This window comes from Gambusia affinis, linkage group LG04 (assembly GCF_019740435.1).
Source record: "Gambusia affinis linkage group LG04, SWU_Gaff_1.0, whole genome shotgun sequence".
Taxonomy (NCBI): Eukaryota; Metazoa; Chordata; class Actinopteri; order Cyprinodontiformes; family Poeciliidae; genus Gambusia; species Gambusia affinis.
This window is the reverse complement of record NC_057871.1, coordinates 19,472,472-19,488,816: the sequence shown is the minus strand read 5'-3', so window position 1 is coordinate 19,488,816 and position 16,345 is coordinate 19,472,472. Positions and strand designations below refer to the sequence as shown.

The window sequence follows — 16,345 nt, the reverse complement described above, 5'->3', positions numbered from 1 at the left end:
AAGGCATAGCAATTCATTTAAGACCAGCAGCATCTGTACCTTCTTCCAATTTAAGCTATACCTGAACACTGGGACATCAAGAGCGAAGAATGTCATTTTTTCATTTGTATGTCTTAATGAATGCATACTAAAGCCACAGAAGTTTCAATAAAGTGCTGAGGTGATGGTGTTTGGTTCATATTCAAGCAAATATGAACGAACATTTAAAGTTCTACATTGTTGTCCATTTTTAACCATCTCTTGTTTTTCAGTTTTAACTAATAAAAATCTCAACAAACAACATGATCTTAAAAATAGATCTTATTTTTGACCTTCTCCCTACTGAGCTGGATGTTTTTTGTACTTCTGAGGTAAAACACTGGTAGTCCATTACACGCTGACTCAAGCTTTAGTCAAAACATTATTCTCATATGTGTTTCTTATTTATTAGGTTACAATCTCTGTAACCTTTGTGGATTGTTCTTTTGCTAAAACATATCCACTGAAAGTGAAGAACATAATAAATTGAGCAAGGCATCTCTGTTGGAATTTTTTAAGGGGAAAATGTTGCTCATAGCACTCAAAAAAAAAGAAGAAAAAAAAACTGACAGGGGGTTTTCAATACATTTACCTCTTTTGCAGCTCTTCCAAACAAGACAGAGTAAAAATAAGAGCAGTTTTAAACTAAAAGCACATTGCATGGTTTTATTTACATTCAGTTTAAAGTGTTTTACATGTTCTCTGTAAACTGAAAATAACATTCAAGTATTAACTCATATAAAACGTATTGTTTTATACATTGTTGTATAAAACACACAAAATAATACTCAAAGTCAAAATTACATGTGAACATTGGACATTCTGTAATAAATTACATTCAGTAGAGTACTAGCAAAACACTCGATTATATCTGGGTTTGCTCCATAGCGCCCTCTGATGGTTAAACTGATGTAAGTGTCAGAGCTTTCAAAGCTGGTCAAAGTTATGATAGATTAAACCTTCCCCTTTTACAAATGTTCTACAAAGTGTGGTTAGTGCTGAATTCAGATTATTCTTTATCATTTCATTATTTACATAGAGAAATAAGGAATATTCACTTCTTCAAAGTAAACAGAGAATTTATGATATTTTGTGCAAAATTGTAGCCTTAGCTAGCTTACCTTTTTCAGGTCAGAGAAAAAACATGCTAGTAAACACAGTGGAGTAGTCTGAAAAGAAACAAACAAAAAATCTCCATTGCTGGACTGCTTCATAGCAACAACATTTCTTCCTTCAACTGCTGTTTCTGTATTTATAAAGGTTTGTGTGTTCAGTGACCTGCTAACATAATAAAAGCATTCTTTGCTCAGACTTGCTGAACTTCCTTCTGGTCCAAGCTGGGGTACAAGCTCTTCTCCCAGCGACCCATCACGGTGTCTTTCAGGCCCGCCTGGCACTTTACAATGAGGTAGATTTTGCGGAGCACAGTGCGGCGCAGCAGGATGTAGACCCAGGGGTCCAGGATCTGGTTCCATGTGGCCAGTCTCACTCCTATGTGCATCAGAGTTTGGTAGTTGGTCAGGTTTTCACCCACAGTTCTGCTGGAAGAATGGATCACCGACATCAGAGCAAAGATCTGGTGGCAAGAAACAAATTCCTTATTTGTTAATCTATAGGTTAAAATGTGTTATACATTAAAAACATGAAATAAATTTAAAAAATAGAAAAGAAAATTGTTCTTGTTTCAAAAGCAAACTTTGTAGGTTCTGAAAGAATTTTGCAGTTTTGGGTCAAGTTCTGAATATAATCTGGCTCATCCAATGAAGTCACTTTCACAATGATAAAGAATACTTTTGACTCAAGATCCATCCATCCATCCATCCATCCATCCATCCATCCATCCATCCATCCATCCATCCATCCATCCATCCATCCATCCATCCATCCATCCATCCATCCATCCATCCATCCATCCATCCATCCATCCATCCATCCATCCATCCATCCATCCATCCATCCATCCATCCATCCATCCATCCATCCTCCAACACACTTGTCCCTAGTAGAGTCGGGACATAATAGTTTCATTTGTCTGTTATTTTAGAAAAAAGTAACTGCTGAAGCACCAATATTGATACTTCTGGCATGTACTTTTAGTGGGCTTCATTGTTCTGTAATCCAGATAATAATAAAAACTAAACAATAGGCAATTACCCACTTGTGTTGTTGGTCTTTTGTGACCTCTGAAGCAACAAACAAATGTTCCTTCATAAAAAAATACATTCACACCCTTTATTGCATGCTGTTGATTAACAAAGTCAAATAAATATAATAAAGTACAATATAAAGCTGAATCCATTCAGTGAAAAGTCTTTCTGTTTTCTTCTTAAAGCCAAATGCCAGAGTTTGCTGTAAAGTCAAACACTTCAATATAGGTTGTTACATATAGAACAAAAGGTGATATTTGTTTGTTTTGCTGTTCTGTTGCATATTTATATTTGGTCAAAAAATAAAAACTCAAAAACAAGTTTGCGCTCACGCACACCTTTGGTGACATCACACCAGGCATTGGACAACCTTGTGAGTTCTTCCATTTATTTACATTTTTTACTCACATTCCTCGTTTAGAGGTGTCTTCAAGTGTTTTATTTACTTATGCCAGCTCAATTCCAGTGCTTCTCGTGATATCATCGGCCCCCGTACACAAAAAGCAAAATTAGGAATTTTGACTTCAGGGTTTTAAAAACTTGGCTCACAGCTTTAGGTCCAATTCAATTCAGGAGGTTCTGCTACTGAAAAAAAAAAAGTGTGGACCAAAGCACCAGGTCATATTGAGCTCACAATCACAATGATTCATTTTGGGTCAAATGGATGGATTACAGGGAGATTGATCCAGTGGATCCATCTTGAATTTAACAGAAAATAAATTGTACCATCAACTGTTAGGCATTTCTACATGTTCTCCTGATGCATTGGTAAATTTTCTTCTCTCCAAGACTAGGAACTGCAATCTAAAGAAACGTAAGTACCAGTGATCTTTGTCAAAAGTTCTGGGTTCACTTAGAAATATCCGTATTTATTACTAGATGTGCAGAGGCCCATTTTCAGCAACCATCTGTGTTCCAGTGGCACATTTTGGGAGCTAATCCAAGTTTACCTTGATGAAGGGCTAATTGATCATTTGAAAAGTCTTGTTAAATCATGTTAGCACAGCTGGAAATTGTTGCAATGATTAAAGAAATTGACAACTAAACTGCATAAGGTTTGCAAGGCTGTAATTGCTACAAATGGATTCTTCGATGAAAGCAGAGTTTGAAGAACAAAATTATGATTTCAATTACAAATACAACCTTGCCAATGTCTCTTGACTCTGCTACCTTTTCATATTGCAACTCATATGACTGATAACACATGAGTGTTCTTGGAACAATCTCCAGAAGTTCACCCAGTCCTTTTGTCCCACTCTTCTTTGTCACGTAACGTCATGTCATGTTTTACCTTCATCAGGCACAGCAAATCATTCAGATCTTTAAGTAGCAGAACATTCTCAGATCATGATACCATTACCACGTTTGACCTTTGGCATGATGTTTTTCTTCTGAAAGGTAATATTTGCTTTAATCTAGCTGTAACAGGAGGTATGTCTTCTAAAACAGAACAACTCATTGGAAAATTTATTTTATCGTTACAAACCAGCAGAGGGCTCCAGCAGATGCATGAGGTGACCATGATACCAATCAGCTGCACCACCATCTCTATGTCATGGGAGCGGGCTGAGTGATGGGAGCCGGGCTGCCTCCTGATCCGGGCCAGCACCAGCGTCAGTCCGCTTAAAGTGTTGCACACGAGAGCCACAGCCAGCGAGGTCAGGCCGAGTCCGGAGAACAGCGCCACAAAGGCCACGTCCACCCCCATGGTGTCGTTGAGCACGTTGATGAAGCACCAGGTCTTTGGTTCCTGATAGGTGTATGAGCCTAGCTGGAAGCAGGGCAGCAAGGCCACACACAGAGCTGCCAGCCAGATGACGGACAGGCAGACCTTTGTGCGAGTTTTGGTGACAAGGGATGAGTGCAGCAGCGGTTTGGAAACGCCCAGGCATCGCTCTGCGGCCATGGCGCAGCCCATAAACAGAGGGCAAAGGCCAAAGAAGACCATGCTGCCACCTAGGAATTGGCACATGCTATCAGAGGAGTCCTCGGTGCTCTGTCCGCCAGTGAGGTAGAGCCTCAGGACCAGGGCACCTGGAATCACATGGCCAAAGAAGTCTGTGATCACCAGAGAAGTGGCAAACAAGAGGAATGTAGCTTTGGAGCGCCGGCGCTGCAGAGAGTAGGCATTGACCAGGATGAAAAGAGCCACCATGTTGGAGATGATGCCTAGTGACATAGGCAACACCACACTGATGACACCACTGGTTTGGTTCTGCACAGCAGTGACATTTTCCTGCTGCTGCTCCATGGCCGTCACCATGGCCTCCACCACAGATGCACTGCCATCACCCCAATGAGGAAGAAGCGAGGAGTTAAAATGCCTCAAAGCAAACATCTCTGGCCTCTGTAGTGTATGGGGTCCATTGTCAAAGCAGGCTGCAGGAAAAAAAGAAAAATGTGCAGTTTTAAAAGTAATTGGATGTAATAAGGCAAAATTAATGTTTCACATCTTCGAGCACACTTTGATATCAAAGGGAACATGAGTAATTACAAAAATCGACTTTTCTAATGATGATTTTAATTATCAAGAGAGAAAACAATGTTCAACAGAAGACATGTAGAGCAGGCCAAATGTTTTTCTCTAGCACTGTAAGCACGGAAACCAATAAAGATGAAAAAACCCTGCATGTGTGATCAGTGAGGCTGTCAGCTGTAATTTTGGATAATTTAACCAAACTCTCTTCGCATGTTACCTCAAAAACACCAAATGAGGGAAACACACTTTGAGAGCAATGTTTTTCAGCACTGGAGTTCAGACTCTAAGAATCCAAGAAGAGCAATAAAGTAATTCTGGGAGCAATAATGACTTTCATATTTCCAGCTCTCACGTTCAACCATGCAAGTCTTATGTCCTTTTTTATTATTATTAGAGTACTTTCTTAGAATCTGTACAGACAAGAAAACTCCGCTATTTTATGCCTCATCAACCTAAGCACCATCACTTATGGTTTTTAAAAAAATCAATCAATTCATTGTCTATTTATTATTGTCTTTATACTGCTGCTTAACCAGCTACGATCTCTTTCAAATTTTGTTATTTATTAGTATCAATCTGATATTCCAACATAATGTGACATAAATCGACCAAAGAAGCGGGTGTTCACAGCTGTCGCACTTTACACAATGAAAATATGCAAATATAAAACCCAGCTAAAATGTTAAATTGATTATGCTAATCGCATTTCTTGTCTTTTAACAGAAGTCATTTTTTTTAGTTTAACCCAAAAAGTTTATCATTTAATTTCACCGACAGCTAAAAATCAGAAATTAACTCACCAACAAGACCAGAAAGTATTTCCAGAGCACCTGAATCTTTCTCTACGTCTCTCTGGAGCGGTCCCCGCGATCTAAAAGCTATTGAAAAATGTATTTTCAAAAGTTTCAGAAGTCATATTTTCCCTCAATAAAATCCACCGCTGCTGGGGCAAATTAAGCAAGGAATCGAAGTCCTTCGGGGCGCATTTTGTGTGTGTGTTTTTCCTCTGCAGGCTCGGTTCGGCTGACTGACCATGAGCTGGAGATGAACGGAGCATTCTCACTGACGCTGAAACGCCGTCTGGTGTTTTTATAGCGCGCTTCTCCTCAGCCTGTGTGGGCGTCTCTGCGCGCGCGGCCCCACGACCGGGTCATGTCTGCTGCAGCAGTCTGTTTATATTAAGTGCACCATCAGCCAGAGTAAGTTCAGCCTGTTACTCACTTTATAAGCTTCACTAAAATGACCTCAAAGAAGATTAGGTCTGTTTTATCACGGCACGAACGCACACCCACAGACATGAATGCCATCCTCAGGTCAGTAAATGGTTAAAAAGTCGCTGCTGGTATCAGTTTAAGGTGAAGATGCTTTCTTAAGTTCTTGGATCGATTTGTAGAGGTTCGGTTCCATCCATTATGCTTTTTTTTTGCTGCTCCATGCACAACACCGCGCTCAAAATAACCTCTGATAGTTGTTCAGAAGGATCCAGTGCTTAATGGATGCACTTGGTCTGCGGCCAGGCAGATTGTCAATTTGACAGACTGAATAAAGGACCTCAACAAGATAGGTTAAAATATCCAAATCTGTAAACAACAGAAGAACTCTAACAGGGCACTTTAAATACTTGACAGGGTGGTGAAAACCTTTTTGGTTAAAATATTGAGAGAGCAACATCCATCCTCTAAAGAGATCCAGATGTTTCTCAAGGACACGGATTTCTGCAAATACATCTGGGGAAATCTGTCATGTTGTGTCTGGTTGAATGAAACCAAGAAGACATTTATGCCTGTTTTTACTGCAGTCTGGAAACAGTTGGTCCTGTTTGCTCTAATTTTACTGGGACCTGGATCACCAGCTGTAGTTTGAATAAAGTAATCTGTAGAATAACTATTGAAACACAAAACACTCACCCGCACAATCCTGACGCTTTCTCCTTCAAAGTCCATAAATTAAATAGTTGTGGAACTATTGTAGTACAAAATGCAATACATAATAAACTTAAACTGTTTCTAGAGTTGAGGTTTTTTTAAATATTATTTCCTATAACACTGATATAACAACATCTGAAGAAACAAAACAATCAAGAAAACAAAACATTGCTTCACGTTGTTTGCTCATAAGCCGAGATAACTTGGTGAAGAAGAACTCGACTGCCCTCTGCAGAGTCCTGACCTTCACCTGATAGAATCCACTTTTAATCAAGAGCATAAACTGAAAAGCAGGTCTTGTCCAACATCAGTGTCTGACCTCACAAATACATATCGAGAATGAATTGTCGACAATTCCCATAAGCACTAACCCTCGTGTGAAAACTCAGAGCTGAAGCTGGTGTAGCTGCAAACTTTGGGCCAACTCCAGTGATTAGACTCTAATAAATAGGAAAGGAATGTCAGTCGTCTTCATGTGTTTGAAGGCACATGAGGGAATACCAGTAAGAACTAAAAACCTCTGACAAGACAAGTTTTAAGCAGTGTTTCTAAAATGATCAGTTGTTGTTTAAAACGATCAGTGTCCAGGGCAAAACATGTGGGAGAGCAGTGAACAGTGTGCAGGTTGTTTTGCTGTGTCTCTCCTAATTCTCCTCTCCATCCAGGGTGTGGCTGACAGGTACAGACAGGTGCGGCTCATTAAGACTCATCAGAAGGTCCTTAAAGAGGCGATGGCTTCCTGAGACAGACGCCAGGTTTGTTTTGCTCACAGGAGTGGTAATCAGGCTCTCATCTAGTTGTGTATCTTGTGCCCTGAAGCGCTGATTCTAATCTACTTTGTCTTTTCTGAGAGGAACTGGATTTCTCCATAAATGTCTGGGTTCTGGACTCCAATGATCCATTTCCTGATTTCTAGTATCTGTGTAGATAGCACCTACTCCGATTTCTCTGCCTCTCTCCACTGCTCCGCCATCAGCCCTCTTGGTAATTACTCTATGAATTCATACTTCTTATGGCATTAAATTCACCTGCCTGTCCATCCTTTGACATATTCGGCAGCCTTTCTCTCAAAGGATAAAATGGACAAATCATCACTGGGCCACAAAACAGAAAACCAGGACAGGGCTTAAAGGATTGTTACTGTGGGTATATACTCATTTTCTAGAGCACAAGGAGACTGTAGATAAGATGCTTTGAATCGTTGGGAGCAAAAAAATAAGACGGGCTGGATTTCCACAACACAGACGGGCAACCTGGCATCGATTGAGACTCCTGCATGTTATCATATTCTGCTTGGTGAATAGACGACCGAATAGAGGAAAAAGTGACAGCTAAGAAAACATCAATAACGCCAAGATGATGAGAAAAGAATGCACAACTGAAATACCAAAGGACTCATTTAAAGTTTTTAAAATAATTTTTTTTACTTACTGGCTTTAATAGATCAAATAAAACAAAAGAACAAAGTATTAAATACAAAATTATGACTTGAATTTTGATCACTCAGCAGTAATTATTATCTAATTAGTGGCAATTGGAAGACACGCTTAAACCAGAGTGTTGCATTTTGCCTAATAAAAATATTAATAATGAATACATATAATTTATACAAAACAGTTCCAAAAAACATTCTAGGGACCAACTTCTTTTTTGACCTAAAATTTGTGCAAGTTTTTTTTGTCAATAAATGCAGAAGTCGCTGTCTACTACCATCATGAAGTCCACTGTGCGTCTGCCAGCCACTAAAAAGACGCTGCTGTCCAATGCTGAAAACACCTGATTGTTTTTTCAATATGCAGTGTTACAAAAAAAACCTGATATTCTAGTTTTTTAAAATTTTTACCACAAGCATATTTTATTTTCATTACCTGATGCTAGCCTAAGATAACTTTTCAAATCACCTTTAACTTGACATTTCTGATTCGCACATCCCAAAAACAAAACAAAAACAAAACAAAAAAAACCACAACCACATCGTTCCAGTCAATGAGTTGATTCTGGACTGAAAGAGCCTGACCGTCTTCCCTGTCAACGCTGACTCGGTCCACTGCAGCAGCCAAACGTTTGGCCACCATGTGTGTTTTACCTCCACCGTCTAACGTGAGACCCCATCGCCCCTCGTCTTTCCACATGAACTGCTCCCATGAAACGATGCCATTTGGGCTCAACAGTCCGCTGGCAGGTCCAAAACCAAATCTGGCGTTTATGAGTTTGAAGGCTCTTCGACGCAATTTCAACTTCATTTCACCACAAATTTGACAACGCACCTAATAACCTTTGAAACAGTCTTAGATGCAGCAGATCGGGTCCAGATAGCAACATTTCAGAGTGTGATATTGCTTCTTTTTAATGTAAGGAAGTCTAGTCGGTTTCTTTTGGTTGGATGTGCACACAAGTATTTCGCTTTGGCCGGGGACTCAAAACTCTCCCACCACAACTCCGAAGCTTCCTCTTTTGGCCCATTTTACCAAAACTTTCAGAACACCGCCCGCCTGTCTGTGTCCGACGACTCGTTTTCAACCATCACTGTCTTCGAAACCGACAGCGGTTGGCACTTTAAATATGTGATTTCTGATACTCTTGAGCGCAACAAGGAAGCTCGTTGCCGTGTAGCAACCATTAAATTGGTTTCAGTCAGTCAATGTGACATCGTGAGGCGGAGGAAGCCACTGTGTGAGCATTCCTCTCGACATTTTATGAAGACTGAGTGGAAAACCACATGCTATCTGCATTTGCCGGCCAAGAAACAAAACAGAGGAATGTGTTCATATGAACAAACATACTGCTGGAAAGTTCAACCGATGAAACGCACTCTCTCTTTCTAGTGCAAACAGTTTAAAAGCTGTTGCCTGGCTGAAACTCAAAGATAATTCCTAATGTTTGGTTACTGTATGTCTGTGGCTTTTGCACAGGATGGATTTCTGATTGTGCCAAAACAAATGGTGAAAACTGCCACATCCTCCTGAAGCCGACTGACCTGTCTGTAGCATTAAAACATTGAAAAGGACTCATGTTTTCAGTTAAACAGGGCATGATGGGACACAGACTTAAAGGCTAGGCTCAACATGAACTTGGATCAGAGCTACTCAGGAGCACTTTTGATGCAAAGCCACACAACAGTGTAAATATAGGCGTGAAATGCTGGATGTGTTGTTTATTTGACTTGTCATTAAAGGATAAACTAAAAGTAAGAACAAAAGATAAACATGCAGTTGCACTTCAGCAGCTGACAATAGCAGCTGCAGAACAAAGCAGAATAACCTTGATGTGACTAGGTGTGAAAAAACACAAGTTCAAACTGTTGCTAGAAAGTCATTAAAAAAAAAGCCTCGTTCTCATTTTAGCTTTTAAATACAAGAGTTGTTTGAAAGGCTTAATTTTTTTTCTTGGCTTTGTAGACTTTTCTTAAATATGACTCTGCTGATTCTTCTCTTCTTCTACTCATGTCCCAGATTGTCTCACAAAGATATTCTGTGTGTTCTGCAACTGATCACTCAACACCTTGTTGTAAGAAGTTGAACAGTGCCCAAAGGGGATTTCTTTAATCTTCCACCATAGAGAAAATCTCCGTCACCCTCAGCAAACGGCTCTACTGCTGCTTTTTTTTTTTTTTTTTAATTCTGCTTTTGTTTTCTTGCAAATCCTCTTTACTCACAGCTACAAACTGCACACAGAAATCTACACTTACAATGGAAAGAAAGTTTAATTATTTTTGCAAAATTTCCTCACTGTACACAGATTTCAACATAAATGATAATTTATGACAACTAAAGCCAAAACTATTTGTCCTTGGCAACATGCTAAACTTTAGCTCTCTCCCAGAGTCTCCATCTGATTAAAGTCAGGGCTCTGGCTTAAATGTGTTTTATAACTTTCTGTCTCAATAAATGTGTTTAAAATTGTGAAAGGTGAAACTCCGTGCATATAAAGATGGCCATTGATGTCTAAAATGTGGTTGAAAAGTGATCTGCCAAGACTGAGTTCAAACGTCTGTGCTTCAGATAAATTTGGACCATGGTTCAATTTTCAGAATATAAATCCGGCCAGACTGGTTACCCAGAAACAACCACAAGCAAGATGTCCGTGGACATCCAGTGTTTATAGAGGGAGAGTGTGTCAACAGTGCCTGCTGCTTTCATCCATAGACAAGCTGAAAATAATCTGAAATTAAATGTCTGCAGGGAAACACAACAAAATGCATTAATAATTAACATTCTGATCATCTACACGTATTGTCTTTTCTTTGTGTTTGCAGCAAAAAGAGGATTTTCAGATGCTAAATAAGAAGTATGAAAAAGGTTTCTCTGCAGAATCAAATATCACTGTATTATGGGTCTTTAGAGACTTTATTGCAGTGAAACCTGTATACGTGTCAGCACTTCTACTGAGCTATAAAAAGGTGAGTGAAGATAAGTTGATGTGGCCATGTGTAGCAGAAAGCTCTCTGAAGTTTGTCATAGTAACTTTTCCTGTCAATTTCAGCAAGATAAACCAGGAAAAGCTACAGTCTGTCGGGAGTTAATTAGATCCACTTCAACCCCAGCATCCAGCAAACTCAGAGGAGTCATGTTGTAGCTCTGAAGACACATTTATAACCAGCATTTGCAAAATATATGAAATGTTTTTGCAAATAATGCTTGTTTTAAAATTGAACCGGAGCATTTTTATTTCTATCAAACCTGCACTGTCTCTTTAACATGTTTCCTCTTTCCATCTGCAACCAGGTTTCTAATTAAATTTTAAATTTAAGGTCAGACAGCGAGACTCATCTTTAAGGCAGCTAAACAACCAAAAATCCTAATAGCACCACTGCTGTGATTCTGACTGGGAGCTTCTCCTGCAAATTGCAAAACATTCATTGTAGGTTTGGTAAATGACTTTACTGTCCCTCTTAGTTTGTTTTCTGCTGGACCTTAACCTGAAACTTTTGTTTTTTGCAGAATTTTAATTAATCAAAGCTGTCCTATACTGACTCTTTTTCACAAAGCATAAAATCCTATGAATACTCAAAATTTATACTTAAGATATTAGGTAAAATATTTTTGTAGTTTTTTTGTTGTATTTTTTTGCTTTGTTGGGGTGTTTTTGGCTGACACAGAAACCGTTTTGTTGTGCACAATGTCAATACAATTTCCCTTGATCTTGAAAAGTCCAACCCATGTTTAGAGCTTGACTCAATCTATTTTCAAATATTTAGGAATATAATATTTATTCTGTGGTGTTCAGCCTCACTGCGACGGCCTGGCGACTTGTCCAGGGTTTGCTCTGACTACTGCAGATAGGCACCAGTCTCCTGGTGGCCCTGCAAAAATAAGTGTGTTGGATAATGAATGGATGGATGTTAGTCTTCACATAATTGCTTCAGGATCAAACTTTTTTTCTAAATTCTACACAGAACAAGTTGATCTACTTGGATTGTCAGAAGAGAATAAAAACATGTACAAAATATCAAAATATTTTTTCCCTATTCTCAACACTGACAAAGCTTTTTTAAAAAGTAAATCAGTAGATCGAAATGATGCTAGTGAAAGAAAAATACATCAAGGAAGTTTCATGCAAATGTTACAAAGTGACAAAATGTTACGCTGTTGTCCTCAGACAAAATAAAATTGCTTCGCTTTTATGTCTTTTCTCAAGCTCTCATTTGTTATATTGCAAAAACAGACCTAATTCTATTTAAAAAATAATTCAGATGAGATCACTAATCCTCCAACACCGTGAAATTAGCCATTGTTCTCCGAGTAGAGTTGGATCTGCTTGTTGTTAAACTAGTGCTCATTTTCAGTTTCAAATTATTTAAATGCCTAATAATTGATAATAGCTGCTGTAATTTTCACAATGCAGTTTGGCCATTTCATGTAAAGGGAAGTGAGACATTTTGATATGCAGCACAGGGGTCGGCTGATGGTATAAGATCAGACAATCATATTAAAAATTTCGAGATGATCTGCTCTTTGGCTGCAGCGCTGTCCTCTCACGTGGGCTGTGGCTCCACCGACGCATATGGTAATAAAACGGGGTCCTTGTATCTGACAAATGATTAATGTCAGTGTGAATAAAACTGGGGAAGTGGGAATTAAAGTGGGTCTGCAGGAGAGCAAGATTTAGGTGCTACAGCTTGCTAATCAAGTCAGGAGAAATGGAGCTGATGGGAAATCGTGATGCAGCGACCCACGTAAAACATGCACTCACGTAGTCGCGCACTTTTAAGAGTTTTAACATGAAAAACGAGCTCTAAGTATTGTCATTGATAAAATTTCTCCACAACCAGCCTCAGTCAGTTATTTCTTGATCACAACTTTTACCCAATTAATCAGTCTCATTTGATTTTAATTCCCTAATCACCCTCCCAGGATACACACCTCTGACGCGTCGCCCATCATGTTGTTACCTCATGTTCCCTGAGTTCGTCCCTTTTATTCCATTAAGCCAGCATTTATCATATTTGCTGCCAAAGTCCTGCTTGCCATCAAGTCTACTCTATAATAGTTTTTGACAAAAGGTTATAATTACTATCGTGAAGATTTATCTGACAGTGTAATCATAAATCACTCTCAGATGTACAGTTACTTCCCAACATATAGCTAAACATTTTGGGGAAATAAAAGTAAAAGTAATTCTTTCGGCTTTCCCAAGCAACGAAAAAATGGGAAAGACGTTTTTTTCCCATTATCTGCATGTTTTCTTTATGCAGATAAAAAACCTATTTAATGATCTTGTTTGTTTTTTTAAAGCAGCCATTTATCATGGCTCTAACTTGATTTGACAATTCACCTTGAACAGACCTTTCACTGTCATTCTTTCACCGACAGTGAAAACACAGAATGAAAAACAAAAACACTCGAGGGGCTTAGAAAAAAAAAAGAGCCCTTTTCATAAAAAAGATATATCAATTCTATCCTCAGGTGACAAAGCCATTAACTGAGTCTGTTTCAACACTTTTGAAACAGATCCCATATTTTTAGTTCCCATCAGTCAAAGTGCTAGATAGTTTCAGGCCGTGCACAAATGTGTTTCAACTTTGGTCTCCTCTTTTGCCAAATAAAAGTTCATGCATCAACACACTGTAGCTTGCATCTATCATCAGTGGGCCATGGAAAATATGAAGCAGAACTGCAGGAAGAAAATATTTTTCAACAATATTTACTTTATTTGGAACTCAGTGGCTTTGAACGCCAGCGCTCATCTTGGTTTTAACGTGCGGAAAATGCGGCGCATTCCAAAGATATTCATGCTACTTGAACTTTTGTACATTTTGTCACATTACAACCACACACTTCAATTCCTTTTATTCTGATTTCATGTTGCAAACCAGAAGTGTCAAAAACGATGCATGATTTAAATTAGCTTTTTTATAAATCTAAATCTGAAAAGTGTTTCAAGCATTTGCATTCGCCAGCCAATACTTAAAACGACTTTTTTGCCAAGATTTTCATGGAAAGTCTCCACCAGATTTACACGTCAAAAGGAACATTTTTTCCATTTCATCTCTGAAAAATAGCTCGAGCTCTGTCAGGTTGGATGGAGAGTTTCTGTGAACTGTATTTTCAACTGGATTGAAATCTGGACTGTGAGTCAATGTATCACACGGATATGGTTTGATTCAAACCTTCCCATTGAAGCGCTGGTGTGCATGTTTTGGTTGTTGACCCACTGGGTAGGTGAACCTTCGTCCCAGTGTCATATCAATTGGAGACTGCTTTTTGATATTTCCATGTGTTTAACTCCGTCCTGTCAGCTCAGACCAGCTTCCCTGTCTCTGCTGAAGAGAAGCAACTCAGTAGCATGATGCTGACACCTCCATGTTTCATATAAGGGGACGGTGCGCTAAGGGGATGTGCAGTCTTCACTTTTAGCATTTTATATGACCACAACACAAAATTTTTCCCTCATCTAACCCGATCACCTTCTTCCACATATTGGTTGTGTCTCCCATATGGACTGTGGCAAACTGAAGGTTGCTATTGTTTTCTTTCGGCGATGTTAATGTCTGCTCTTCTTCTTCGGCCTGGTAGTTTGAAGATGAACAGTTCTCTGTTTGCCAAAGCTCAGGAAATTGTTCTTGGCCCACACCTTCACAACTTGCTCTCTGATTTGTCTGCTGTGGTCTTTGGTCTTCCTGATGCTGGTTGTTCGCTAATCGTTTTTCACACAGAACAGCTGCATTCATAAGGAATTTAAATCACACACACAGGTTAACTCTACTTGTTGGTTACACGACTGTAGAATTCCATTAAGGAGTATCAGATTGAAAATCGGCTCAGAACAACTGCACACCAATTTTTTAAAGTTGAAGCACATTCATGTCCTTCTTTGTGTTGGTCTATAACTACAAATCTTAATAAAATACACTAAGATTGGTTGTTGCAACATGACAAAATGTGGAAAAGTCCAAGGAGATGACCACTTCTGCAAGGCCGTGAGTCATCTCATATCAAAAAGGTTCGCTGAATTCAGTTCAATTTTCACCCGAACTCCTCTCCAGAGAAAAAACGTGCTTTAAAATTTAAAGGTATTTAGCAAATTGTAACAAGAGCATATTTGGCAACAAGGGATGAATGAAAAGGTAGAGAAAAAGTAATAAACATATTTAATAAAAAGCAAAAAGATTTTTGTAACAATAAACGCAGACAATATAAGTAAATATAAGATCTTTCTATGTGAAGTCATCTGTCATTAGTTTATTTAATTTATGGTGCTCACTAGCAGCTGTATTGATTGGTGTTTTAATGCTATTCGTTCATCAGTTGTGAAGTGTTAACACTGAGGCACTAACATAAAGGCCATTTTCAGACCTTAAAATCCAGAAGTTAAATATGTCTTCGGTACTGTATTTTCTTTGTGTATATTTCTTGAGGTAATTGTTCCAGAAGGTTTAGTCAAATGGTGAGTAGGTATGTGCTCTGACTTTCCCTGCATTTGTCTTCCAGCTCAGAAGTTACGCAGGGATGAGTGTGCTGTGTGTGACAGACTGAGAGCAGGCTGCGCAGTGACGCTGCAGGAGACGGTGTTGGCCAGGAAACTGATAATTCACTTTCTCCTGACCTACAAAGTGACCGTCCTGACTTTAATCAGCACAACTTGTACCCAGCCGCATGTTCTACCTGATGACACAGCAAAATGCCTGCCTCAACTTAGATATGATACAGCTGATGATTTAAATGATGGTTTCACTTCCAGCATGACCTTTCCAACTCTGTCTGCCGGACAATTTGTCAAATCGGCTCTGAGATCCGATGCCTGGTAAAGATCAATACCTACTATTAATAGGTTGACCCATATGTCGTGCGATCTCACATTAATCAGGAGGTGAAAGAATATGCTTCATTAATTTAGACGTTAAATTAAAGGATCTAATTAATATCTTTCCCTGGGAAGAATGATTTGAACTTATGAATCCTATCGAAGCACGTCGACAAATTGTTCTTAATCTTCAAAAAAGTTCTTTTGTCCAGTAACTGGACCTTCCAGACTCAGGTGTCTTTATACTTGAGTTACTTGAGACACAATCGCTGCACTCAGGTGATCTCCATTCCAGTCACCATGAGGTTACCAGCACCAACTGACTGGACCTCAGTTCAATTATGTCAGTCACCTGCTCACGCAGTTTATTTCATATTTAATATTTCTGTCTAATTGCCATTAATTCTTAGAAATCAGTTTTCAATTTAACAGCAAAGAGTTTTTTGTATTATTGTTTTGTCAAAAGAAAAAAAATAACTCCTTTTTCTATCAATATTTATTTACAAAATAAATATTGATAGAAAAATGGTAAA

The 16,345-nt window shown here is 38.9% G+C and overlaps 1 protein-coding gene across 1 annotated transcript; it reads right to left on the bottom strand.

Annotated features, from left to right (window-relative positions):
• Positions 1–518: 518 nt before the first annotated feature.
• On the bottom strand, positions 519–5,847 carry ptger1a (prostaglandin E receptor 1a (subtype EP1)). Its single transcript, XM_044113623.1, has 3 exons — positions 5,445–5,847; positions 3,652–4,544; positions 519–1,594 (listed from the first exon to the last, which is right to left on the bottom strand). Exons 2-3 carry the CDS (start codon positions 4,501–4,503, stop codon positions 1,325–1,327), a joined length of 1,122 nt encoding a protein of 373 aa, XP_043969558.1. The 5' UTR covers positions 4,504–4,544; positions 5,445–5,847; the 3' UTR covers positions 519–1,324.
• Positions 5,848–16,345: the final 10,498 nt, after the last annotated feature.

Excerpts from the sequence above, each read along its gene's own strand:
- ptger1a (XM_044113623.1), bottom strand. The coding sequence starts at position 4,503 with ATGTTTGCTTTGAGGCATTTTAACTCCTCGCTTCTTCCTCATTGGGGT. Across the intron at positions 1,595-3,651 it reads TCTGCTGGAGCCCTCTGCTG|ATCTTTGCTCTGATGTCGGT; the intron begins GTTTGTAACGAT and ends TCTTGCCACCAG.